Source organism: Lipotes vexillifer, unplaced genomic scaffold (genome assembly GCF_000442215.2).
Source record: "Lipotes vexillifer unplaced genomic scaffold, Lipotes_vexillifer_v1.1 scaffold283, whole genome shotgun sequence".
Taxonomy (NCBI): Eukaryota; Metazoa; Chordata; class Mammalia; order Artiodactyla; family Lipotidae; genus Lipotes; species Lipotes vexillifer.
In genome coordinates this window covers 89,837-117,581 of record NW_006789004.1, presented here as the reverse complement: position 1 = coordinate 117,581, position 27,745 = coordinate 89,837, and the positions used below count along the sequence as shown (strand labels likewise).

The following is a 27,745-nucleotide window of genomic DNA, read 5'->3' as shown; positions in this document are numbered from 1 at the left end:
TGCTGGTTGTTGAGTGAAGCTGGGTCTTAGCGTTGAGATGGAGATCTCTCGGAGATATTTCGCCATTTGATATTACGTGGAGACGGAAAGTATCTGGTGGACCAATGTCCTAAGCTCGGCTATCCCACCTCAGAGGCACAGGCCTTACACCTGGCTGGAGCACCAAGATGCTGTCAGCCACACGGCTGAGAAGAAAAGGGAGAACAAAAGAAAGAAAGAAAAAAAAGTTATTAAAATAAAAAATTAAAATAAATCATTAAAAATTTTAAAAAATTAAAAAGTAATTTAAAATAAAAGAAAGAAAGAAGAGAGCAACCAAACCAAAAAACAAATACAGGGCTTCCCTGCTGGTGCAGTGGTTGAGAGTCCGCCTGCCGATGCAGGGGACATGGGTTCATGCCCCGGTCCAGGAACATCCCACATGTGCGGAGCGGCTGGGCTCGTGAGCCATGGCTGCTGAGCCTGCGCGTCCGGAGCCTGTGCTCCGCAACGGGAGAGGCCACAACAGTGAGAGGCCCGCGTACCGCAAAAAAACAAGCAAACAAACAAATCCAGCAATGATATCAAGCTCTAAAAACTATACATAAAAGCAAAAACAAAAACGGAGAGACAGAATGCTAGGACAAATGGTAAAAGCAAAGCTATACAGACAAAATCACACAAAGAAGCATACACATACACACTCACAAAAGGAGAAAAAGGAAAAAATTTATATATATATCTTTTGGAAAGTCTGAGGTCTTCTGCCAGCGTTCAGTAGGTGTTCTGTAGGAGTTGTTCCACATGTAGATGTATTTCTGGTCTATTTGTGGGGAGAAAGGTGATCACGTCTTACTTCTCTGCCGTCTTGAAGGTCTCTCTCCCTTCACCCGCTTCTGTGTCACTGAACGTTTCTGACTTCTCTCTTCTAACTCCCTTTACTCTTTTGTTCAGTACTGCTTCTTCCTCCCAACCTTTATCACTAAGGCTGTATGTTCAGTTCTCTGTTCTTTTTACTATATTCCTTTCTTTGAAGAGCTCCTTTACTATTATTTATTCAGCTCTCACCTCACATTTAATATGTCCAAAACCAAAATGAGGATCTTTCCGCTTCAGTAATTAATGATAAAGGTCAGTCTGCCCTCATGAGGGCAGAGACCATGTCTGTCCTTCCTATTGCCCAGTGGTGTCCCCGTTGTTGGAATGAGTGAAGGAACTGCCATCACAACATAAGGACTTCCAAAATCCACCTGCCATTCCTCACTTTTCCTGAGTCCCAGTCCCTTTTTTGCCTCTTAGACTACTCCTTCACCTTTCTATTATCACCTCCAACCCTGTGTGTCTAAAGTGGAATACATCAGCTTTCCTTCCTGTATCATGTATCTATTGTCATATAACAAACTATCCCAAAATTTAGCAGGCATAAAGACGCAGATGTAGAGAATGGACATGGGGAAGGGGAAGGCTAAGCTGGGACCAAGTGAGAGAGTGGCATGGACTTATATATACTACCAAATGTAAAATAGACAGCTAGTGGGAAGCAGCTGCATAGCACAGGGAGATCAGCTCGGTGCTTTGTGACCACCTAGAGGGGTGAGATAGGGGGAGGTTGGGAGGGAGACACAAGAGGGAGGAGATATGGGGATATATGTATATGTATAGCTGATTCACTTTGTTATACAGCAGAAACTAACACACCATTGTAAAGCAATTATACTCCAATAAAGATGTTAAAAAAAAAACAAAAAAATAACATAGTTTCTCAACCTAAGTGTCCATCATCTGATGAATGGATAAAGAAGATGGGGCACATATATACAATGGCATATTACTCAGCCATAAAAAGAAACGAAATTGAGTTATTTGTAGTGAGGTAGATGGACCTAGAGTCTGTCATACACAGTGAAGTAAGTCAGAAAGAGAAAGACAAATACCGTATGCTAACACATATATATGGAATCTAAGAAAAAAAAAATGTCATGAAGAACCTAGGGGTAAGACAGGAATAAAGACACAGACCTACTAGAGAGTGGACTTGAGGATATGGAGAGGGGGAAGGGTAAGCTATGACAAAGCAAGAGTGTGGCATGGACACATATACACTACCAAACGTAAAATAGATAGCTAGTGGGAAGCAGCCACATAGCACAGGGAGATCAGCTCAGGGCTTTGTGACCACCTAGAGGGGTGGGATGGGGGGGTGGGAGTGAGAGAGATGCAAGAGGGAAGAGATATGGGAACATATGTATATGTATAACTGATTCACTTTGTTATAAAGCAGAAACTAACACACCGTTGTAAAACAATTATACTCCAGTAAAGATGTAAAAAAAAAAAACCACAGTTCTGAAGGTCAAGAATCCATAAGTGGCTTAGCTGGGTGGTCCTCGCTCTGAGTTGCAGTGAAGTCATCAGCAGGGATGCGGTCATCTGAAGGCTTAGCTGGGGCTGGAGTGCCTGTCTCCAAGCTCATTCACACCGCTGTGGTCAGGAAGCCAGTACCTTTTGGACACTCCATAGGTGGCACTAGCTCCCAAGGAATATGGTCAGATACAAGTGACCACACTTAAGAATACCCAAAATACGATGTTCTTATCATGTATTTCTGCTTCATTTATTGTTCTTCCCAGTCCAGATGCAGTTCAGCAATCAGAGGTTATTCTTAGCATAAGCAGGTTGCTTAGTAAAACAGTTAACATTCTACCTTTATCAGTCTCCAAGGGAACAGAGCTAGTAAATCAACAGGACAGACTCTCATGCAGTAGAAGAGAGTTCTGTTAACTCTTTACCTGGATTATCTTCTTTTTCATCCATCAGAGCCTACTCACTTTTCTTGGCCCAACTGGAGTGCTGCCTCCTTCAAGGAGAATTTTTCAACAGTTCCAACCTACCTATGCATAAAGTATTATGTCCCCTGTATTTATTTCCTATGGCTGCCTAACAGATCACCATAAAATTAGTGGCTTAATAAAACACAAGTCTTACAGTTCTAGAGGTCAGAAGTTCAAAATGGTCTTCACAGGGTTAGAGTCAACATGTCAGCAGGGCTTCTGTAGGCTTTAGGGGGAGATTCTATTGTCTTGCCTTTTCCTTCTTCTAGAAGCCACCCACTTTTACTGACTTATGGGCTTCTTCCACCATCTTCGAATTCAGCAGCATGACATCTTTAAAATCTTTCTGACTCTCTAACCTATGCTTCTGTGTACATCTCTTCCTCTCAGAATGGACATGAATCTTTGGGGACCAGAGGGCAGACTGTGGCCCACCCTAAGATGTCCATGTCCCAATCCCCAGAGCCTGTGAATATGTTACCTTACATGGCAGAAGGGATTTTGCCTATGTGATTAAGTGAAGGATCTTGAGATGGGGAGAGTCGCCTGGATTATCCAGGGGGATTCGATGTACAATAATCACAGAAGACCTTATAAGAGAGGCAGGAATGACAGGGTGAGAGAAGGTGATATGACAATAGAAGCAGAGAGAGAAAGATGTGGTGATAGAAGCAGACGTCAGAGTGATGTGGCCACAAGCCAAATCATGTGGGCAGCCTCTAGAAGCTGAAAAAGGCAAGAAATGAGTTCTCCCCTAGAGCCTCCAGAAGAAACACAGCTCTGCTGACACTTTGATTTTAGCAGTGTAAGATCTATTTCAGTCTTATGACCTCCAGAAATGTGAAACTTTTTAAATTATATTTTTTTAAAAATTGTGCTTTATGCTACTGAGTTTGTGGCACCTTGTGATGGCACATAGGAAGCTAGGCCAGCCACCTTGGGATCATGCAGTTTGGTGTTTTGCACACATGTTTTGTGAATCTCGTTTCTTTAACTGTAACATCAGTGTCCTGAAGGCAAGAGCATCATCTTGGATTGTTTTCATATCCCCACTGTGCTCGATATATACCAGGTGCTCATGAGGATATATACCAGCAGCTATACTCATTGACATACTCACAGATAAGAATCACTACCAGAAGAAATGCTTCAGGATTTAATAAAGTTTGCATTTATCAGAAAGCCACAGGAATTCACAGGCAAACCAGCCAGTATGGGATGGAAAGAGACAGAGTAGTCTCATGATAATGCCGGTGAAAGTTGTTTTTGTGTATTTAGTTGATTGTTTGCCTCTGCCTACAGCCAATGATGTGCACCTGTCCTCAGGACCCAAGGAGTACCTTGGAATGCTGGAATACAAGAGAGAAGATGAGGCCAAGCTCGTCCAAAACCTCATTCTTGGTACTGAAACCTGGAACTCTGAATTTTTGCTCTATCTTTGAGAACTGGAGCATCAGCCATTGCTACGGTCTTGGGCAGGGGTATTTGCTCTTCTTCCTCCACTGCTTCTTAGCCTCACCACTGTTGACCACATAATTCTTTGTTTGGGGTGGGGAGGGGCTTTGCACTGTAGAATATTGAGCAGTGTCGTTGGCTTCAATTCTATAGAAGCCAGTAGCAACCCCTAGCCACGACAATAAGAAATGCCTCCAGACATTGCCAGATGCCCTCTGGGAGTACCTTGCCTTCAGTTGAGAAGCACTGCCCTAACCTCTTCCCAAGTCTCATCACATGGTCAGGGTAGAAGACACATCTCCTCATCTTTGTGTCTCAACACAGGAGCCATGGAAAAAGTAATTGTGGTTCCTTTGTTCCATCTGACTTCTGCTGAGAAATTTATTTGCAGGCAGTACAGTGGAGGCTTTCCAGCCACACCTCAGTTACAGGAATCTCCCAGTGGGCATACTCTAGGGTTGGTGGTCTTAGAAACAATCTTACTAGACTGTCTTCACCATGAAAACCACATGGTTTTCCACGGAAAAGGAGAAAAGCTGCTGCCCTATCAGTGGGTTGTAACATCTCAAAGCAGAAAGCCCATATGTAGCCTTACTCCTCTTGTCCTAATTGACTCCCCTCAGAGGACATGAGCACCCCTACCCTTTCCTTTCTACCCTCACTGGTGCACAGCTGTGGGGCCTCTTTGTTCCCCTGTCTTAATGCAGACATGGGGAGGTCTGTGTTTGTTTTTAGTTTTTTTTGCGGTACGCGGGCCTCTCACTGTTGTGGCCTCTCCCGTTGCGGAGCACAGGCTCCGGACACGCAGGCTCAGCGGCCATGGCTCATGGGCCCAGCCGCCTCGCGGCATGTGGGATTTCCCGGACTGGGGCATGAACCTGTGTCCCCTGCATTGGCAGGCGGACTCTCAACCACTGCGCCACCAGGGAAACCCTGTGTTTGCTTATTTTAGCTTGTTCTATAAAGTTTCTATCTTCCCTTCTTTCCCACTCTGCCTTCCAGCCATTCTCTTCTCCTCAAGACCAGCTGGTCCTTCTCTGCAGGACTGCTGTGTACCTGTTTTCTCTGTTCAAGGCAGATGCATGTGATTGTTGAGGTCATATTCCATCCTCATCATAGAGGCTGAAGTGAGGGTGCATGGAACTGGGGTTCCTCTGTTACCTTGGAGATAAGAAATTCTGTCCTTTATTCAACCTTAGAAAAGAGAAGGTACTTTGCAAATGAGAAGTAAGAGAAGCAGGTGGCACCTGCATGTATATTTTTGCCAAGAAAACCGTCAGCCTGAACTCCTCAAAGGGAAAAGACACCCCTATGCATTCAGGCACTGCATCAAGTACAGAAAAGCAGACAACCCCTGCCCCATCATTATAGGTTCCTTATCGGGAGAGCTGATCATCAGCTGTAATCCTCACTGACTCTCTCTGCTCCAGACCTGAAGCCCCGCGGTGTGGTGGTGAACATGATCCCCGGGCTGCCAGCTCACATCCTGTTCATGTGTGTACGCTACGCAGACTCTCTAAATGACGCCAACATGCTCAAGTCCCTCATGAACAGCACCATTAATGGTATCAAGCAGGTGATTAAGGTAGGAACTACCTTTGACATGGCCCTTGGTATTATGGCCACTTTAGGAACACCTGTGGGAATGGCCAGATGCCCGTACTTTTCCCATCCTTCACCACCAGTCTTCGGTCAACCACATGATTCCTCAAACCAGTCACAGGCCCAATCAGGAAAAGAATCCAAGCTGTTAGGAAAAGACAGCTTAGGTCAGAGAACCCTAAGGGTGGGGATCTGCCAGTGGACCCCAAATCCTTACCTGCAAGACTACAGCCTGGTAGCCACCACCCCACCACTTCTGTCCCCTGGGGCTGCAAAGAGGGGCTGGCTGCAGGGACTGTGTGTCTCTCCAGTTAACAAGTGTGAATGCCAAGGAATGGGAAGGACTGAAAAATTACTCATCTCTTCCCTTGGCGTTTGTGTAATTCTCCCTTATAAAGCCACAGTATGTACTTTTATTCTCAGCCCAGAAATGAAGATAACCTATATGTAAGGGACCAGTAAAATATAGATCCATTATTCTTCATTCCCCTTCCAAATGGGAAGTAATGTTTGATTTTGAGATATGTTTAATTTTTTTAGTTGGGGAAGTCCTATCATACTTTTAGTAAAATATGTGTTCTAGAAAAGTCATGAGCAATTAAATCCTATTTTAAATACTCTAGGAAAAGGGAAGAATAAAATCAGTGAGTGCATCAGGCCATGGATAATTCTTCCCCCTATCCCCCCTCCCACCAAATTTTATACTAAGAATTCATTATTCATCAGAAGTTAGGAGTAGAAAACTAACATTGATTTGGTGCTGGGTGCTTTATAGTCACTGTCTTCACAGGAGCTACCATTGTGTTCTTAGAAGAGACTTCCATAAATTCATGTTTTCCCTGTCCGTATTTTCATAAATTGGGTTTTCTCATGGTACACTTGCATTACGTTCCAGGTCATGGGCACACAGTATTTGCCCCATCGTGCTGCTCTGGAATGCTTAAATACTTAGAAACTGCAAGACACATGGCATGAGGAGTGTAAATCCTTCCTTGCCAGCATCTACCATCTCAGCTTCTTCAGTGGCTTCCCACCCCTCCTCCTCCAGTGCGCAGCACATTAAAGCAATCCTCACTTGATCCACATACCCCCTTGGCCACCGTGCCTTTTTTTTTCACCCCTTGCAATCTGGCTTCTACCCCCATTACTCCACAGAAAGATCACAAGCAATTCCTCTTGCTAAATCCAATGGTATTTTCTACCCCCATTACTCCACAGAAAGAAATTCCTCTTGCTAAATCCAATGGTATTTTCTTAATTTTTATTCTCTTTAAGTGGACTGAACAGTAGCACCATCTCCTTGAAATGCTCTGACATTGTCTTTCAAATCCCAGGACTTTCCCAGTTTTCCTTTTATCGCTCTGGTCTTTATGACCTCTGCTTCCTTTGCTCATTCCTCTCCTTCCTGCCCCATAAGCGGGGGTGTTCTTGCCAACAGAGTCCTCGATCCTGAGCTCTTGTCTGTCCACCCCTTTACTTCAAGGAGGACATCCTCCCACCTCTCTCCTGAGGTTTGCTCAGCTGTCCACGTTCCACATCATCTCTGCATCCTCTGAGCTTTTGTAGCACAGTCTATGCCCATCATGTAGGCTGTTGGCCGCCTGTTTAACTGTGTCCTATGTATGTCATGTCTGTCTTACCAGTCAGAATGTGAACTTTGGAGGGCAAGGACTGAGACATTTCTCAGGCATTCTTGCAGTGCCTGCTTCAAGCATCATAACAGGTGTTATAACCTGTACAGAAATACTTTGCAAACCATAACGTGCTAAATAAATATGAGCTTATTTTATAGTATAAATTTAATAAAGTCTTTAATGAATAAAAAAGGAATTCTTTTTGGTCAAAAGCCACCAGCTAACCAAACAGGTAAGATATGTCTGTTCTTGGCTCAGAGGTACCAAATCCAACACAAAATCCAACTTTGTCTTGTCTTGTTTTTTTTTTTAAAGGAACATTTAGAAGACTTTGAGATGCTGTCCTTTTGGCTTTCCAATACTTGTCATTTCCTCAATTGCCTGAAGCAGTACAGTGGAGAAGAGGTAGGATTGCCTGCCCACTCTGTGTTCTATGCTGACTGCCAGTCTCCTAACTCCTCATGAGCCAGAACTCACCATAGGAGTTAGGAATTGGGATGCCTGGCTCCAGGGGCAGCTTCTGCTCCAGCTGGCTTTCTTACTCCCCCCTTACCCAGGAGACCAGCTTCACATCACCAGCTGAATGGAAGTCACAGGCAAAAAGACTTCTAGAAAGAAGTATAGACCTCGGGCATGGTACTAAGCCTCAGTTTTCTTGACTTAAAATTCATGAGGTAGATTCTGTGATTTTTCATTTTCCTTCTGGTTGTAAAATTCTGAAGGTTTTAGTACTATCACTCTAAAATACAGCTGTTAGTTCAACATGCCTATTTCTTCATAGCTGTTCTCACTGTGAGATTCTGATTGTTCCTCCATAATCTGCAAATCCTTTGTCATTCTGACTCTGCTTTCAAGGGGCTGACATCATAAAGAAGCTCTTCACCTCCAAGTACTCACAGAGCAATATTTCATTGACCTAAAATAGCAAAAATGGCTTTCATGGTTTTCACTGCTCTGCAAAATGGTTATACCACTTTATAGTCCTACCAGTAGTATGTAAAGGTTCCAGTGTCTCAAACCTTTACCAACAGTAGGTATTGACAGACATTTTATTATTTATTAGGCTCAGGTGATACTTTGTTGACTTAAATTGTAATTACTTGATCACTAGTGAGGTCAAGCATCATTTCATGAGCTTACTAGTCGGTTGGGTTGCCTTTTAAATTGCCTACTCACATCTGTTCTCCATTTTCCTTAAGGGTGATTATTTTTCTTATTGATTTGCAGGAGTTCTTTACATATTATGGGTAGACTGTGGCTTATCTTCTACTTTTGCTTATGGAGTCCTTTGTCAGACACAATTTTTGAATTCTGATGTACTTAAACCTATCAGTCCTGTTCTTTTATGATACCTGATTTAATGTCTTGTTCAAGAAATTCTTCCCTACCCTGAGATCATGAAGTTATTCTTTCTTCTAAACTGATAATTCAAATTTAGAGTTCATAATTATGCTTTTATCCAAAATTGGTATGATTATTTATCCCAAGTTGACATGTGACGTAATGATCTCATATCTTCTTCCATGTGGATAGCCAGTTGTCCCAATGGAGAGAAACTAAAATAAAATATAAAAATAATCCTACTGGTACTATTGAATAAAAGGAGAAATAAGTAAAGAAAATCCAACCTCTAACCAAAAGGAACATTAGGGGGAGGGGGGAAGACCAGCCCATTTAAGACAAACTGGCATCTGTGAGGATTTAATGGGAGGCATTATTCAACACCATTTTAAAAAATCCTTTCTTTGCCCCCTTCTGCCACATCATGTATGCAATGTTCTTGTCCCTGTCTGAGTGGTTTTTAATTACTATATTTTTATTTCTAAAATTTCAATGGTTCTTTTTTACCTCTGCCTTTTATAATGTCCTATTCTTAATGTTTTTTTTTTCTTTTATCTCTTTGAACATGCTAAACATATTGTATTAGTCTGCTTGGTCTGCTAGCACAGACTAGGTGGCCTAAACAACAGAAATTTATCTTCTCATAGTTCTGGAGGACAGAAGCCCAAGATCAGGGTGCAGGCATGGTTGGTTCAATGGTGAGAGCTCACTTCTGGGCTTGCAGACGGCCACCTTCTCACTATGTAGTCACATGGCCTTTCCTCAGTGCATGGGGTAGAAAGAGAGATTGAGCTCTCTGCTGTCTCCTTCTGTAAGAACACTAATCCTATCAGATCAGGACCCCACCCTAGTACTTCATTTAACCTTAGTAACTTCCTTAGAGACCCCATCTCCAAATATAGCCACCCTGGAGGTTAGGGCTTCAATATATAAATTTGAAGGGGGAGAACAAATGTTCAGCCCAGAACCCACATTTTAAAATATTTCAGATTGGTCTATACTCTAATTATAAAGTTATGAATCTCATTTATTCACCTACCAACTTCTTACAGCAGTTTATTTCCTTGGGTGCTTTGCAGTTTTTTCTGTGAGCTTCCATGGGAGTTGTTTTCCAATGTAGTGTAGCTCTGGAGGCACATATTTGTCAGGGAAGTAAACAGGACAGTAATGTTTACAGTTGACCCATCCTCAGATTCAGTCAACTGTGGATCATGTGGTACTATAGTACATATTTAGTGAAAAAATCCGCATGTAAGTAGAGCCATGTAGTTCAAACCCATGTCATTTAAGCGTCAAGTGTAGTTAGTTACAGAAAATAAATGCTACCACAAACATCGAGAAATCATTCGATATAAATCAGATATTAAGTTTTAAAGTATAGGAGTTATAGTAGAAGCTTATTATAATATCATTAGTAGAGATAGTATTTTAATTTTCTACATGTCTACATTATTCTAATTTTTTTTTTACATCTTTATTGGAGTATAATTGCTTTACAAGGGTGTGTTAGTTTCTGCATTATAACAAAGTGAATCAGTTATACATATACATACGTTCCCATATCTCTTCCCTCTTGCGTCTCCCTCCCTCCCACCCTGCCTATCCCACCCCTCTAGGTGGTCACAAAGCACTGAGCTGGTCTCTCTGTACTATGCGGCTCCTTCCCACTGGCTATAGATTTTATGTTTGGTAATGTATATATGTCTATGCCACTCTCTCACTTTCTCACAGCTTACCCTTCCCCTCCCCAACTCCTTCCCCTCCTCAACTCCATTCTCTAGTAGGTCTGTGTCTTTATTCCTGTCTTACCCCTAGGTTCTTCATGACATTTTTTTTTTCTTAAATTCCATATATATGTGTTAGCATACGGTAACTGTCTTTATCTTTCTGACTTACTTCACTCTGTATGACAGACTCTAGGTCCATCCACCTCATTACAAAATAGCTCAAATTCGTTTCTTTTTATGGCTGAGTAATATTCCATTGTATATATGTGCCACATCTTCTTTATCCATTCATCCAATGATGGACACTTAGGTTGTTTCCGTCTCTGGGCTATTGTAAATAGAGCTGCAATGAACATTTTGGTACATGACTCTTTGAATTATGGTTTTCTCAGGGTATACGCCCAGTAGTGGGATTGCTGGGTCATATTGTAGTTCTATATGTAGTTTTTTAAGGAACCTCCATCCTGTTCTCTATAGTGGCTGTACCAATTCACATTACCACCAGCAGTGCAAGAGTTTTCCCTTTTCTCCACACCCTCTCCAGCATTTATTGTTTCTAGATTTTTTGATGATGGCCATGCTGAGTGGTGTGAGATGATATCTCATTGTAGTTTTGATTTGCATTTCTCTAATGATTAATGATGTTGAACATTCTTTCATTTGTTTGTTGGCAGTCTGTATATCTTCTTTAGAGAAGTGTCTATTTACGTCTTCTGCCCATTTTTGGATTGGTTTGTTTTTTTGCTATTGAGCTGCATGAGCTGCTTATTAATTTTGGAGATTAATCCTTTGTCATTTGCTTCATTCATTTGCAAATATTTTCTCCCATTCTGAGGGCTGTCTTTTGGTCTTGTTTATGGTTTCCTTTGCTGTGCAAAAGCTTTGAAGTTTCATTAGGTCCCATTTGTTTATTTTTGTTTTTATCTCCATTACTCTAGGAGATGGGTCAAGAAGGATCTTGCTGTGATTTATGTCATAGAGTGTTCTGCCTATGTTTTCCTCTAAGAGTTTGATAGTTTCTGGCCTTACATTTAGGTCTTTAATCCATTTTGAGCTTATTTTTGTGTATGGTGTTAGGGAGTGATCTAATCTCATACTTTTACATGTACCTATCCAATTTTCCCAGCACCACTTATTGAAGAGGCTGTCCTTTCTCCACTGTATATTCCTGCCACCTTTATCAAAGATAAGGTGACCATATGTGCATGGGTTTATCTCTGGGCTTTCTATCCTATTCCATTGATCTATCTTTCTGTTTTTGTGCCAGTACCATACTGTCTTGATTACTGTAGCTTTGTAGTATAGTCTGAAGTCAGGCAGCCTGATTCCTCCAGCTCCATTTTTTGTTCTCAAGATTGCTTTGGCTATTCGGGGTCTTTTGTGTTTCCATACAAATTGTGAAATTTTTTGTTCTAGTTCTGTGAAAAATGCCAGTGGTAGTTTGATAGGGATTGCATTGAATCTATAGATTGCTTTGGGAAGTAGAGTCATTTTCACAATGTTGATTCTTCCAATCCAAGAACATGGTATATCTCTCCATCTGTTTGTATCATCTTTAATTTCTTTCATCAGTGTCTTATAATTTTCTGCATACAGGTCTTTTGTCTCCTTAGGTAGGTTTATTCCTAGATATTTTATTCTTTTTGTTGCAATGGTAAATGGGAGTGTTTTCTTGATTTCACTTTCAGATTTTTCATCGTTAGTATATAGGAATGCCAGAGATTTCTGTGCATTAATTTTGTATCCTGCTACTTTACCAAATTCATTGATTAGCTCTAGTAGTTTTCTGGTAGCATCTTTAGGATTCTCTATGTATAGTATCATGTCATCTGCAAACAGTGACAGCTTTACTTCTTCTTTTCCGATTTGGATTCCTTTTATTTCCTTTTCTTCTCTGATTGCTGTGGCTAAAACTTCCAAAACTATGTTGAATAAGAGTGGTGAGAGTGGGCAACCTTGTCTTGTTCCTGACCTTAGTGGAAATGCTTTCAGTTTTTCGCCATTGAGGATGATGTTGGCTGTGGGCTTGTCATATACGGCCTTTATTATATTGAGGAAAGTTCCCTCTACACCTACTTTCTGCAGGGTTTTTATCATAAATGGGTGTTGAATTTTGTCAAAAGCTTTCTCTGCATCTATTGAGATGATCATATGGTTTTTCTCCTTCAATTTGTTAATATGGTGTATCACGTTGATTGATTTGCATATATTGAAGAATCCTTGCATTCCTGGAATAAACCCCACTTGATCATGGTGTATGATCATTTTAATGTGCTGTTGGATTCTGTTTGCTAGTATTTTGTTGAGGATTTTTGTATCTATATTCATCAGATATTGGCCTACAGTTTTCTTTCTTTGTGACATCCTTGTCTGGTTTTGGTATCAAGGTGATGGTGGCCTCATAGAATGAGTTTGGGAGTGTTCCTCCCTCTGCTATATTTTGGAAGAGTTTGAGGACAGGTGTGGTGTTAGCTCTTCTCTAAATGTTTGATAGAATTCGCCTGTGAAGCCATCTGGTCCTGGGCTTTTGTTTGTTGGAAGATTTTTAATCACAGTTTCAATTTCAGTGTTTGTGATTGGTCTGTTCATATTTTCTATTTCTTCCTGATTCAGTCTTGGCAGTTTGTGCATTTCTAAGAATTTGTCCATTTCTTCCAGATTGTCCATTTTATTGGCATAGAGTTGCTTGTAGTAATCCCTCATGATTTTTTGTATTTCTGCAGTGTCAGTTGTTACTTCTCCTTTTTCATTTCTGATTCTATTGATTTGAGTCTTCTCCCTTATTTTCTTGATGAGTCTGGCTAATGGTTTATCTATTTTGTTTATCTTCTCAAAGAACCAGCTTTTAGTTTTATTGATCTTTGCTATTGTTTCCTTCATTTCTTTTTCATTTATTTCTGATCTGATTTTTATGATTTCTTTCCTTCTGCTAACTCTGGGGTTTTTTTGTTCTTCTTTCTCTAATTGCTTGAGGTGCAAGGTTAGGTTGTTTATTCGAGATGTTTCCTGCTTCTTAAGGTGGGCTTGTATTGCTATAAACTTCCCTCTTAGAACTGCTTTTGCTGCATCCCATAGGTTTTGGGTCGTTGTGTCTCCATTGTCATTTGTTTCTCGGTATTTTTTAATTTCCTCTTTGATTTCTTCAGTGATCAATTCATTATTAAGTAGTGTATTGTTTACCCTCCATGTGTTTGTATTTTTTACAGATCTTTTCCTGTAATTGATATCTACTCTCATAAGATACTTGATACGATTTCAATTTTCTTAAATTTACCAATGCTTGATTTGTGACCCAAGATATGATCTATCCTGGAGAATGTTCCATGAGCACTTGAGAAAAATGTGTATTCTGTTGTTTTTGGGTGGAATGTCCTGTAAATATCAAGTCCATCTTGTTTAGTGTATCATTTAAAGCTTGTGTTTCCTTATTTATTTTCATTTTGGATGATCTGTCCATTGGTGAAAGTGGGGTGTTGAAGTCCCCTACTATGAATGTGTTACTCTCGATTTCCCCTTTTATGGCTGTTAGTATTTGCCTTATGTATTAAGGTGCTCCTATGTTGGGTGCATAAATACTTACAATTGTTATATCTTCTTCTTGGATTGATCCCTTGATCATTATGTAGTGTTCTCCTTTGTCTCTTCTGATAGTCCTTATTTTAAAGTCTATTTTGTCTGATATGAGAATTGCTACTCCAGCTTTCTTTTGGTTTCCATTTGCATGGAATATCTTTTTCCATCCCCTTACTTTCAGTCTGTATGTGTCTCTAGGTCTGAAGTGGGTCTCTTGTAGACAGCATATATATGGGTCTTGTTTTTGTATCCATTCAGCCAATCTGTGTCTTTTGGTGGGAGCATTTAGTCCATTTACATTTAAGGTAATTATCGATATGTATGTTCCTATTCCCATTTTCTAAATTGTTTTGGGTTCGTTATTATAGGACTTTTCCTTCTCTTGTGTTTTTGTCTAGAGAAGTTCCTTTAGCATTTGTTGTAAAGCTGGTTTTGTGGTGCTGAACTCTCTCAGCTTTTGCTTGTCTGTAAAGTTTTTAATTTCTCCATCAAATCTGAATGAGATCCTTGCTGGATAGAGTAATCTTGGTTGTAGGTTTTTCTCCTTCCTCACTTTAAGTATGTCCTGCCAGTCCGTTCAGGGTTGCAGAGTTTCTGCTGAAAGATCAGCTGTTAACCTAATGGGGATTCCCTTGTGTGTTATCTTTCCCTTGCTGCTTTTAATATGTTTTCTTTGTATTTAAGTTTTGACAGTTTGATTAATATGTGTCTTGGCATATTTCTCCTTGGATTTATCCTGTATGGGACTCTCTGTGCTTCCTGGACTTGATTAACTATTTCCTTTCCCATATTAGGGAAGTTTTCAACTATATCTCTTCAAATATTTTCTCAGTCCCTTTCTTTTTCCCTTCTTCTTCTGGAACCCCTATCATTCGAATGTTGGTGCATTTAATGTTGTCCCAGAGGTCTCTGAGGCTGTCCTCAGTTCTTTTCATTCTTTTTTCTTTATTCTGCTCTGCAGTAGTTATTTCCACTATTTTATCTTCCAGGTCACTTATCCGTTCTCCTGCCTCAGTTATTCTGCTATTGATCTCATCTAGAGTATTTTTAATTTCATTTATTGTGTTGCTCATCTCTGTTTGTTTGCTCTTTAATCTTTCTAGGTCCTTGTTAAATGTTTCTTGCATGTTGTCTATTCTATTTCCAATATTTTGGATCAGCTTTACTATTATTATTCTGAATTCTTTTTCAGATAGACTGCCTATTTCCTCTTCATTTGTTAGGTCTGGTGGGTTTTTATCTTGCTCCTTCATCTGCTGTGTGTTTTTCTGTCTTCTCATTTTGCTTATCTTACTGTGTTTGGGGTCTCCTTTTTGCAGGCTGCAGGTTCGTAGTTCTCGGATTTTTTGGTGTCTGTCCCCAGTGGCTAAAGTTGGTTCAGTGGGTTGTGTAGGCTTCCTTGTGGAGGGGACTAGTGCCTGTGTTCTGGTGGATGAGGCTGGATCTTGTCTTTCTGGTGGGCAGGTCCACGTCTGGTGGTGTGTTTTGGGGTGTGTGTGGCCTTATTATGATTTTAGGCAGCCTTTCTGCTAATGGGTGGGGTTGTGTTCCTGTCTTGCTAGTTGTTTGGCATAGGGTGTCCTGCACTGTAGCTTGCTGGTCGTTGAGTGAAGCTGGGTGTTGGTGTTGAGATGGAGATCTCTGGGAGATTTTCGCTGTTTGATATTATGTGGAGCTGGGAGGTCTCTTGTGGACCAGTGTCCTGAAGTTGGCTCTCCCACCTCAGAGGCACAGCACTGACTCCTGGTTACAGCACCAAGAGCCTTTCATCCACACAGCTCAGAATAAAAGGGAGAGAAAGAAAGAAAGAAAGGAAGGAAGGAAGGAAGGAAGGAAGGAAGAGACAGAGAGAAAGGAAGGAAGGAAGGAAGAAGGGAGGGAGGGAGGGAGGGAAGGAGGAAAAAAAGAAAGATAAAATAAAATAAAGTTATTAAAATAAAAAATAATTATTAAGAAAAAATATCTTTTTAAGGAAAAAAAACGGAGCCCTAGGAAGAAGGTGGGAGCAAAGCTACACAGACAAAATCTGACACAGAAGCATACACATACACACTCACAAAAAGAGGAAAAGGGGAAATAATCCTAAATCTTGCAAAGTCTGCCTCCTCAATTTGGGATGATTCGTTGTCTATTCATGTATTCCACAGATGCAGGGAACATCAAGTTGATTGTGGAGCTTTAATCCGCTGCTTCTGAGGCTTCTGGGAGAGATTTCCCTTTCTCTTCTTTATTCTCACAGCTCCCGGGGCTCAGCTTTGGATTTGGTCCCGCCTCTGCGTGTAGGTCGCCTGAGGGCGTCTGTTCTTCGCTCAGACAGGACGGGGATAAAGGAGCAGCTGCTTCGGGGCCTCTGGCTTACTCAGGCTGGAGGGAGGGAGGGGTACGGATGCTGGGCAAGCCTGCGGCGGCCGGCGTGACATTGAGCCAGCCTGAGGCGCGTCGTGCGTTCTCCCGGGGAAGTTGTCCCTGGATCCCGGGACCCTGGCAGTGGCGGGCTGGAGAGGCTCCCCGGAAAGGGGGTGTGGATAGGGACCTGTGCTCGCACACAGGCTTCTTGGTGGCGGCAGCAGCAGCCTTAGCGTCTCATGCCCGTCTCTGGGGTCCGCGCTTTTAGCCGCGGCTCGCGCCAGTCTCTGGAGCTCCTTTAATCAGCTCTCTTAATCCCCTCTCCTCGAGCACCAGGAAACAAAGAGGGAAGAAAAAGTCTCTTGCCTCTTCGGCAGTTCCAGACTTTTCCCCGTACTCCCTCCCAGCTAGCCGTGGTGCACTAACCCCCTGCAGTCTGTGTTCACGCAGCCAACCCCAGTCCTCTCCCTGTGCTCCGACCGAAGCCCGAGCCTCAACTCCCAGCCCCGCCCGCCCCGGCGGGGGAGCAGACAAGCCTCTCGGGCTGGTGAGTGCTGGTCGGCACCGATCCTCTGTGCGGGAATCTCTCCGCTTTGCCCTCCGCACCCCTGTTGCTATGCTCTCTTCCACGGCTCCGAAGCTTCCCCTCTGCGCCACCCACAGTCTCTGCCCGCGAAGGGGCTTCCTAGTGTGTGGAAACCTTTTCTCCTTCACAGCTCCGTCCCACTGGTGCAGGTCCGTCCCTATCCTTTTGTCTGTTTATTCTTTTTTCTTTTGCCCTACCCAGGTACGTGGGGACTTTCTTGCCTTTTGGGAGGTCTGAGGTCTTCTGCCAGCGTTCAGTAGTAGGTGTTCTGTAGGCGTTTTTCCACGTGTAGATGTATTTCTGGTGTATATGTGGGGAGGAAGGTGATCTCCGCATCTTACTCTTCCGCCATCTTCCGCTCGTCCCCTGGTAGGCCTATTCTAATATTTATATTCAAAATTACTTCCAGGAATTCATGAAGAATAACAGTCTACGTCAGAATAAGAATTGCTTGAACAATTTTGACCTTTCAGAATACAGACAGATTCTTAGTGATGTGGCTATACGAATATATCATCAGTTCATTATTATAATGGAAAATAACATTCAACCAATAATAGGTAAGAAAAGAATCGATGACCAAGAAATATTTATAATGAAATTGAGACCTTAAAAAAATAAATCTGGTGCACGGCACGTGTCATTGCAAAGAACATAATTTTAAAACAAGAAGATTTACTGATGTAAATGTCCAATTATTAATTCTTTGATTGCTAAAATGATTACATATATAAAAGTACACAGGTCATAGTTTTCTTTCTGTAGGGGGGATCCATCCTGAAGGGAAAGACTTGGGAGAACTGCTGCTACTTATATGGCTAATCCCGGTTCTTAGCCAAGTATTTTTGGAATTTTAAAGCCTCACTCAAATTCTTGTATACTTTCTTCAATTTTCTGAAATTTAAATACTTTAGGTTTTAAGTAGTTCCAGACCGTGGGTTGTCACACTAACCAGCTCTCTGTCCTGTGAAGTTGAAAGAAGAGGAGCTGTTGCCCTGCTGTAGGTGACGGTCCATCCCCATCCACCTTTTACACCTTGGTGCTCCCCAACCCTCCATTCTTCTACTTCCTCTATCACAGCTATATCCACACTAACTCATGTGGAAAATGTCCCACCTCCCGAAACAGACACATGAGAGCAGTGGAAATGTTCTCTGGGTGTCCCCACTGTGTGTGCAAGAAAATCTTCCCATTTTTCTCCATAGTGCCAGGCATGCTGGAGTATGAGAGTCTGCAGGGCATTTCCAGCCTGAAGCCCACAGGCTTCCGGAAGCGGTCATCCAGCATAGATGACACGGATGCCTACACAATGACCTCCATCTTGCAGCAGCTGAGCTACTTTTACAGTACCATGTGCCAGAATGGCCTGGACCCTGAGATCGTGAGGCAGGCAGTGAAGCAGCTCTTCTTCTTGATTGGGGCGGTCACCCTGAACAGCCTCTTCCTGCGCAAGGACATGTGCTCTTGCAGAAAAGGGATGCAGATAAGGTAAGACCCATAAAGCACCACTAATCCTGGAGAGGCTGGCCAGAAAGGATGCTCTTAAAGTCCAAGGCCACACACTCTGCCCTCCCTCCACAAGAGCTGCACTGCTGGAGGGTGTGCAAGATGACTCTTAGAACCTTGGAAATGTCAGCCATCTGAGCCAGGCCCTCTTCCCATCACTCTACCCCACGCTACCTTGACGGTCTGGCAGAATGTCTTCTACTAAGAGCTAGTAATTGTGTATTTTAAATTCTGGCCCTCTGTGGTTATCATATACTCAACCAGTATTTATTGACCACTACTTCTGTGACTAGCACTGCTGGTGGGGGATACAGGAAACAGAGGAAAGGATGATTTGATCCCTACCATTGAGAAGCTAAATGATGATTCAGAACCACTATAATTAAATCACAAACAAGTGGTGAGAGAAGTGCTTCAGAGAGGAGAGATTATCATTGATAGAAAAGTTAAAGAAGCCTGAAAACTGTGTGTGAGTGATTAAAAATGGGAGAACATTTCAGGCAGGGGAATGAGTGGGCAAAGGCACAGTGGTAGAACTGAGTGAGGACCTGTCCTCAGGCAGGAGTAAATAGCTCCGTCTAGATTAAGTGGAGGTTTGTATCGGGAATAACAGGTCCGCAGTAGAGTGGTAAGTTGAACCCAGACTGGGAGGGTCTGGAATGCCAGGCCAAGCACTGGGAGTTCATCCTGCGGACATGGTCATCCAGTTTTGAGGTGTGTTGACTTCTCTTTGTCTCTAAACCAAGGAAACACAGACCATTAGCTATTGTTTGAATTAACACTGTCACATTATTAGAAAGCATATAATATGGGATAATATTTAAGATTTTTATAATATGTGCAGGGATTTGACACCTGTAGGTGATAGGAGAACCTGGGATGGTGTGATGGCAGTGATACAATGAAAAGTGACCCAAAAAAGTTTAGTAAGCCAAGAAATAAACAAGAGGCATCCATTACATCTTTTTAGCATTAGAGGTGGACATCCCTACAAATCATTGTGGCAAATTCTCATGATACCAGGTTGTGGTTTTCAGATATGAGGGAATATTCAGGAGGACTGGGCTTTTTTTCCTCTTCATTGAGAGAGGAAAGACTTCTGTTTATTTCCTGAGCACTGAGCAGATGCCCTGTAGCCCTCTGAGGTAGGATTCAGGCCTATTTAAAGTAAAGCCATAAACCTCATGTGCCACCAGAGTCTTTGCTAAACAACTCTCATTCCACCAGTAGGTCCCCAAGTTGAGTGAACATCTGTCCCCATAGGTGCTCAGTATTTTCTCCTCTCACCAATTGAAAGTGCTATTAGAGAAGTACTGACTTTCCAGTGTGTTGGTCTGAGTAAGTAGCACATGCATTTAAGAGGCATTCATTCATTCAGATATTGACTCAGCTTCTGCCATAAACAAGGAGCACCAGGATTTACAGTGACTTTACCATGACAACACAAGCAACACAATAACAAAACATGAACACAAGTGGAAAATCAAAACCACAGAAAAGAAAAACATAAACAGTAGTCAGAGTAGCTTGACAACTGGCTCTAGGCTTTCTGACTGCCAGGAGAAAAAGCCAAATGTCATAGCTCTCTGGTCTCATCTGGCTTGGTGAGGCAGACCAGTTCCTGGGAAGATATAAAGATTTTCCTAGTATGTAATTGTTTTTTGTGCCTAGTCATGAATTGTAAACATATTATTTCATGTGGAACTTTATCTCACCATCTTCACAATAGCATTTTTGCTGCAAGTTCCACTGTGGCTGTTTTGCCCAGGGATCTTTGATAAGAACCTAGGTAGGGGTCCTGGAGACGGAAACAGTTCTGTTAGGAACCAGAATAATGTGGCCCAACTACAAACATTGCTTGCTGGCCTGAAGGAACCTGGGGGGGGTGGGAGTACGAAAGGCATTGACTTGGGTCTTGAAGGACAAGTAGGATTTCAGCTGACCCAGAACCAGAGGAATGAACACAGGCCTCAGTGAAGGAAAACTGAGGGCAGGGTATGAACAGCCCCCTTTGAAAGGAGCACAGGAGTGATGGGAGGACCTAGAAAGATGGGTTAGAAAGGCAAAGCAGAATGCCAGCATGAGAAATGCATGCTTTAGTCCCTCAGGAGTGGCAGCCACCACAGATTTTTTTTTTTCTTTTTCAGAAGGCTTTAAACTATGAATTCAATTTCTTTAATAGTTGTAGGAATATTCAGGTTATATATTTCATCTTGGATGAGTTTTGGTAGTTTTTGGTTTTCAAGGAATTGGTCCACTTCATCAAAGTTGAGTTTATGTGTGTAAAGCTGTTCAGAATATTCCTTGGTTATTATTTTAATTTCTGCAGAATTTGCACTCCTCTGTGTGTAATCTGTGACTTCTCTTTTCCTTGGTCAGTCTTGCTAGAGGTGTATCAGTTTGGTTTCACTGATTTTTGTCTTTTTTTTTTAATTTAATTGATTTCTGTTACTGTCTTTATGATTTCATTCTTTCTGCCTACTTTGCATTTATTTTTCTCTTCTTCTACGTTCCTAAAGTAGAAGCCTGGATTATTGGCTCTGAGACCTTTCTTTTCTAACATAAGCATTTAATGCTATACATTTCTCTCTAAGCACTACTTTAACTCTATCACACAAATTTTGATATGTTATATTTTCATTTTTGTTCAGTTCAAAATATTTTCTAATTTCCCTCAAGTCTTACTCTTTGACCCATGGATTATTTAGAAGTGTGTTGTTTAATTTCCAAGTGTTTAGAGACTTTCTTGTTACCTTTCTATTATTGATTTTTAGTTTAATTTCATTGTGCTTGAAGAACATTCTTTGTCAGTCAAACTCTTAGAAACAGAAGGTAGAATGGTGGTTGCCTGCGGCTGAAGAGATAGAGAAAAAGGGAGTTGTTGTTCATTCAATGGATGTACAATTTCAGTTTTACAAAGTGAAAATGTTCTGGGAATCTGTTATACAACATGGTGCATATAGTTAACACTACTATACTATACACTTACAGTAGTTCAGATGGTAATTTTATGTAATGCATTTTCTACCACAATTTTAAAAGAAATCTCAAGGTACATCCAGGTTAACATATACCATAGATTGTGATACTAGAATTACCAACCATCCCACTTTGCCCGAGACTTTCCCAGGTTTATTTTTAAAATACAAACTTATAAATATTTTGGGACTTCCCTGGCAGTCCAGTGGTTAAGTCTTCACACTCCCAGTGTAGGGGGTATGAGTTCGATCCCTGGTAGGAGAACTGCTAAGATCCCACTTGCTGCATGGCATGGCCTAAAAAAAAAAAAAAAAAAAAAAAAAAAAAAACGTATAAATATTTTTACATTGAAGAAAACAAACTTTGTATGATTTCAGTTATTTTAAAACTTGTTAATATTTGCTTTTGTGACCCAGGTCTATTTTTGTGAATCTTGCCCATGCAGTGGGTTGAAAAGAATGTATATTCTGCTTTTGTTGGGTAGAATGTTCTATAAATGTAGATCAGACCCAGTTTGTTGATGGTGTTTTTCGTTTCTTCTATATCCTTGCTGATTTTCTGTGTATTAGTTCTACTGATCATTGAGAGGAGTGTTGAAGTCTCCAACTATAATTATGGAGTTGTCTGTTTCTTCTTTCAGTCTGTCAGGTTTTGCTTTATGTATTCTGTAGCTCTGTTTTTAGGTGCATACACACTAAGAATTGTTATGTCTTCTTGGTGAGTTAGCCCTCCTATCGTTATGTGGGGTCTCTCTTTGTCCCTCTCTGGTAATTTTCTCTGCTTTGAAGTCTACTTTGTCTGAAAGTCTACGTTTTACTTGGATCAGTGTTTTCATAGTATATTTTTTTCCATCCTTTTACTTTTAACCTATCTGTATCATACCTGAAGTGAGTTTCTTGTAGGCAGCATATATTTGGGTCCAGATTTTTGTTTTATTTTTTCATCTAGTCTGACAATCTGCTTCTTAATTGGGGTTTTTAGACCATTTAAATTTAATGTAATTATTGGTATACTCAGATTTAAGTCTACCATTTTGTTATTTTCTGTTTGTTCCTTCTGGTTTTTATTTCTCTGATTTCCAGTTTCTGTCTTCTTTTGGGTTCTTTGAACATTTTTGGTACCCCTTTTAAATTTATCTATTGTGTTTTCACTGTATCTCTTTGTATCTTTTTTAATGGCTGCTCTAGGAATTACAGTATACATACTTACCTTTTTCAGTCATTTTAGAATCATTATCTTATCACATTAAGTGGAATGTAGAAACCTTACCATTACATAGGCCCCTTTCCCCTCTTTGCTTGTTGTCTTATATATTATATCTACATACATCAAAAACTCTGCCAGACAATGTTATAATTTTTGTTTTAAACCATCCAGCATATTTTAAAGGACTTAATATAAGAATGGCCTATTGTATTTACCCAGGTACTTATCATTTTTGTTATTCCTTCATTTATAATGTTTCAAGTCTCATTTTCCCCCCAAATCTCATTTCGATTTCATTTTCCTTTTGCCTGAGGAAATTATTTTAGTAGTCCTTTTAGAGCAGGTTCACTGATGATAAATTCTCTTAGCTTTCTTTCCTCTGAAAATACCTTCATTTCACCTTCATTCCTAAAGTATATTTTTATAGGCTACCAATGTCTGGGTTGACAGTCCTTTCTTTCATCAGTGTAAAAATGTTCCACTTTTTCTGGCTTCCGTGGTTTCTGATGAGAAATGCACAGTCATTTGAATTATTATTTCCCTTTAAATAATGCATAGTTTTTCTCTGAGTGAGTTCCAAGTTTTTTTTTTCTTTGTGTTTAGTTTACCACAGTTTGATTATGATGCATCTGGGTGTGGATTTCTTTTGGTCTCTTTCTTAGTCTCTTTGAGCTTCTCTGAACTTCTTGACTCTGTAGGTTTGTGGATCTCACCAAATGTGGCATTTCCAGCCATTTCTTCAAATGTTTTGTCTGCATCACACTTTCTCCTTTCCTTCTGCAATTTCAGTGACACAAATGTTAGACCTTTCATTATTTTGTTATCCCTAAAGATCTGTTCTTTGTACTTTTCAGATTGGATAGTCTTTATTGATCCCTTGAAGTTCACTGACTCTTTTCTCTGCCATCGATATTCTGCTATTGAGCCCATTCAGTGAGTTCTTTTGTTTCAGTTATTTTTCAGTTGTAAATTTCCATTTTTTTGAAACATCTTCTGTTTCATATCTGAAGCTTTCTATTTTTTCATGTATTTCAAGATAGTTTGTCCTCACTTTTTGGAGCATTTTTGTGATAGCTTCTTTAAAGTCTTTATCATATGATTCTAACATCTGTGTCATCTCAGAGTTGATACTATTTTTTTTTTTTTTTTGTGGTACGCGGGCCTCTCACTGCTGCGGCCTCTCCCGTTGCAGAGCACAGGCTCCGGATGCGCAGGCCCAGCGGCCATGGCTCACGGGCCCAGCCGCCCCGCGGCATGCGGAATCCTCCCGGACCGGGGCACGAACCCGTGTCCCCTGCATCGGCAGGCGGACTCTCAACCACTGCGCCACCAGGGAAGCCCCTCAGAGTTGATACTATTAATTGCCTTGTTTAATGTGACTTAAGATTTTCCTGGTTTTCGTATGCCAAGTAATTTTGAATTGTATTCTGGACACTTTTTATTATTATGTTATAAGACACTGAGTCTTTAAATCCTATGGAGAATGTTGATACTTTTATCAGATAATCAGCTCACTTGGGTTCAGGCTTTGCAGGTTGTGGTTCCTCTGTCAGTTCTGTCTTCAAAGCCTTTGTAATGCTATTTGGTTTTGTCTTTTTTTTTTTTTTTTTTTTTGGTTCACGGGCCTCTCACTGTTGTGGCCTCTCCCGTTGTGGAGCACAGGCTCCGGACTTGCAAGCTCAGTGTTGGGGCACCGACCCCCTGTCCACTGCATCGGCAGGCGAACTCACTACCACTGCGCCACCAGGGAAGCCCTGGTTTTGTCTTGTGTGTGACACACAGTGGCCAGTCTGAAACTTGGGTGGTGTGCAATCCTATAGTTTAGTCCTCAAAGTTTATGAGTGCTGTTGAGGGTCAGATCCATCCCTGGGCTCAGGGGTGTGTCCAAGAATTCATAAATAATTTTAAGGGTCACTTTCCCAAGCTCCTCCTCTCCACAATACCCCTGGTACTTTCCAGATACCTGGGGATCCCCTCTTTGGTCCTCCAGACAGAAAACTGGGGCTTCACTTAACTCACTGTGTGGAGCACTTCCAGCAAATGTCCCCACCTGGGGTCAAGTGGTGAGAGGAAGAGCAAGGAGAGTTCACACCGTCCTCTTGAGCCACAACTCCTCCAACTGAAGAAAGTTCCCCTTTCTCAGAGTTTTAATTTCCTACTGGACCCTGTTGCCACAACCATAGGACTGTTTGGGGCTTGCACATGAGAGAATGAAGAAAAAGAAAGGAAAAGGAGAAAAAAGAAAAACAGAATTTCTACCCTCTGTCAGAGCATTAGGACACCCCTTTCCAGCACCTCGAGCCAGAACTAGAGGGCTCCTCCTGCAGCTCTTTGTTGGCACCCATGCCCACTACTGAGTTTCAGGCTGCTTTGAGTTCAGGCCAATGAATAGCAGAGGGAAAGATACTGGTAAACTCATTGTCAATTTGGAGATACTTCAAATTCTGGTCTTCTCTCCCAGTCCACCTGCTACTGTTTACTTTTCACAGTCCTCAAATAGCTGTTCCAGGCATTCCATCCAGGTTTTATAGCCACATTCAGTGGGAGAAATGAAATGGAGTGCTCGCTCCATCTTACCAAGAACCAGAACTCCAGCACAGAGTTTAAAGTGGGAAGATTAACATGCTCAAAATTCAGTGGATTCCCATTAGGAATCTATTGTAATAAGAACTAGTGACAATGCAAAAAAAGGGGGGGGGTAACCAGTGCAAGAGATGTTACCTCACCCTCATTACATCCCTATAGAATACATTAATTCAGCATTATTGTCCCAATGTTATAACCCATGGGGAGTTGCTAATCTGGAAGGTCAGAGCTAGAACCGACCTTAGAGATCACCTAGTTCAACACTCAGTTTTTTTAAACAGCTTCATTGATATATAATTTACATGCCATAGAGTTCACTCATTTAAAGTGTATATTCAGTGGTTTTTGGTATATTTACAGAGTTATGCAGCCATCACCGTAATGTAATTTTAGAACAGTTTCATCACTCCAGAAAGAAACCTTACACCCAATAGCAGCCACTCGTATCCCCTACCCAAGTCCCACTGGGGAGTCCCCTCCCCCTCAACCTAACCAACAACAAATATATTTTATTAATCTATAGATTTGCCTATTCTGGACATTTTTAAAATAAATGGAATCATAAATATGTTGTCTTTTGTGACTGGCTTCTTTCCCTTAGCATAATGCTTTCATAGCTCCCCCCTGTGGTAGCATGTGGCAGTACCTCACTCCTTTTTATTGCGGAATAATATCCTATTGTATGGGTAAACCACCATTTGTTTATCTATCCATCAACTGGTGGACATTTGGGTTGTTTTCTTTTTTTGGCTATAATGATTAATGGTGCTGTGAACATTTGTGTATGATTTTTTGTGTGGACATGTTTTCACTTCTCTTTAGTAAGTACCTAGAAGTGGAGTTGCTAGGTCAGAAGGTAGTTTTATGTTTAACATTTTGAGGAACTGCCTAACTGCTTTCCTTATCAGCTGTACCATTTACATTCCCACTAGCAATGTATGAGTGTTCTCAACACTCTGATTTACCAAGAGAGGTTGAGTAACTCTCCAGGCTCACACAACGGATTGGTGGGATTAAAACCCATGGCTCTTAACTCATAAACCTATGATAATCAGTGACAGAAACAAGAATAAAAACCCCAGTGGACTAAAAGAAAGCCTCTACCAATTGAAAATTTTCTGCTAATTTGGGAAAAGAGATCAAACAATTTTTATACCAATGTAAGTCTTCTCTTCAAATACCACTATGATTTTTTCTTTTAATATATTTTCAAATCTATTATTAAGTGTACTTATTATAGTCACTGTTCTTTGCTCAGATTTTCTCCAAAGTTTATTGCTGTTATGGCCCCTCACCCTAGACCATCATGATCCTTAGAACCATGGATCGTGAGAGCTGATTATCTGGCCCAACCCCGTCTTGTTACAAAGAAAGAAGCTGCTGGGCTGTAGTCCTAAGGATCTAAGTGAGCTCTGGTACCATGCTGGGACACACTGGAGGATTCGGCACCCTCCGCTAAAGTGTTCTAAGCAGGTCACCCCTCTTCTCTGCTCCTCTGGCGTTTACTCCAGGTGCAACATCAGCTACTTAGAAGAATGGCTTAAAGATAAGAATTTGCAGAACAGCTTGGCCAGGGAAAACTTGGAAGCTCTCTCTCAGGCAGCCTGGTTGCTTCAGGTCAAGAAGACCACAGACAGCGATGCCAAGGAGATCTACGAACGCTGTACCTCCCTGTCTGCTGTGCAGGTGACCAGGCTTGCTGAGTGTCTCCCTGATCTTCACCCACAGATCATGTAATTGGCATTGCCTTTCCTGGCTTAGCCAGCTGTGAGGTGCATCTGCATCTCTCTGTGCTCTTTGGGGAGCATACGTATCTCCCATGGGCTGCCCTCTTATCTAACATGCATTTATTAAATACTAACTCTAGGCCTTAAAAACATAAAAGTGCATATGACACATTCCCTGCCCGCTATACTCACATATGTGTATCTGTGGGGAGAGGGGGTGGGAGCGGGGAAGGCAGGCTGGAAATGGGGAATTCTCTTAAGGTCATCTAATTATAGGATGTCCTTGCTGCCTTCTATGCTCTTCTCAGCTTGTTTCCTCTTTTGGAAAAAAATAGCATACGGTTCCTAGAGCCAGATTATAGTCTAAAAGAACCACTTTTGGTTCCCGACTGTTCCCAGACCACTGGAACCATTATTTATTTCATGGACAGAGTTGTCCTCTTCTGTGGCCTCACACCATCTTATGTACTGTTTGCAGATCATAAAGATCCTTAACTCATACACACCTATAGATGACTTCGAGAAAAGAGTGACTCCATCCTTTGTTCGCAAAGTACAGGTGAGATCCTTAAGGATGTGCCTTTTAATTTTTAGTATAAGACAGTGTTGTTTAATTACCATCATAGAAATTCAGGATTAAAGTACATGTACCAAATACACAAAGGAA

The 27,745-nt window shown here is 41.4% G+C and overlaps 1 protein-coding gene across 1 annotated transcript in view; it reads left to right on the top strand.

The window, feature by feature from the left end:
* MYO5C (myosin VC) overlaps nucleotides 1-27,745 on the top strand; it is a 121,412-nt gene that overhangs the window by 91,849 nt on the left and 1,818 nt on the right. Inside the window, exons 34-40 of the mRNA XM_007461908.1 lie at nucleotides 4,113-4,211; nucleotides 5,696-5,850; nucleotides 7,817-7,906; nucleotides 17,484-17,634; nucleotides 18,280-18,562; nucleotides 26,863-27,037; nucleotides 27,557-27,637. Coding sequence (XP_007461970.1) covers nucleotides 4,113-4,211; nucleotides 5,696-5,850; nucleotides 7,817-7,906; nucleotides 17,484-17,634; nucleotides 18,280-18,562; nucleotides 26,863-27,037; nucleotides 27,557-27,637 — 1,034 coding nt within the window. The remainder of the gene's footprint in view (nucleotides 1-4,112; nucleotides 4,212-5,695; nucleotides 5,851-7,816; nucleotides 7,907-17,483; nucleotides 17,635-18,279; nucleotides 18,563-26,862; nucleotides 27,038-27,556; nucleotides 27,638-27,745) is intronic.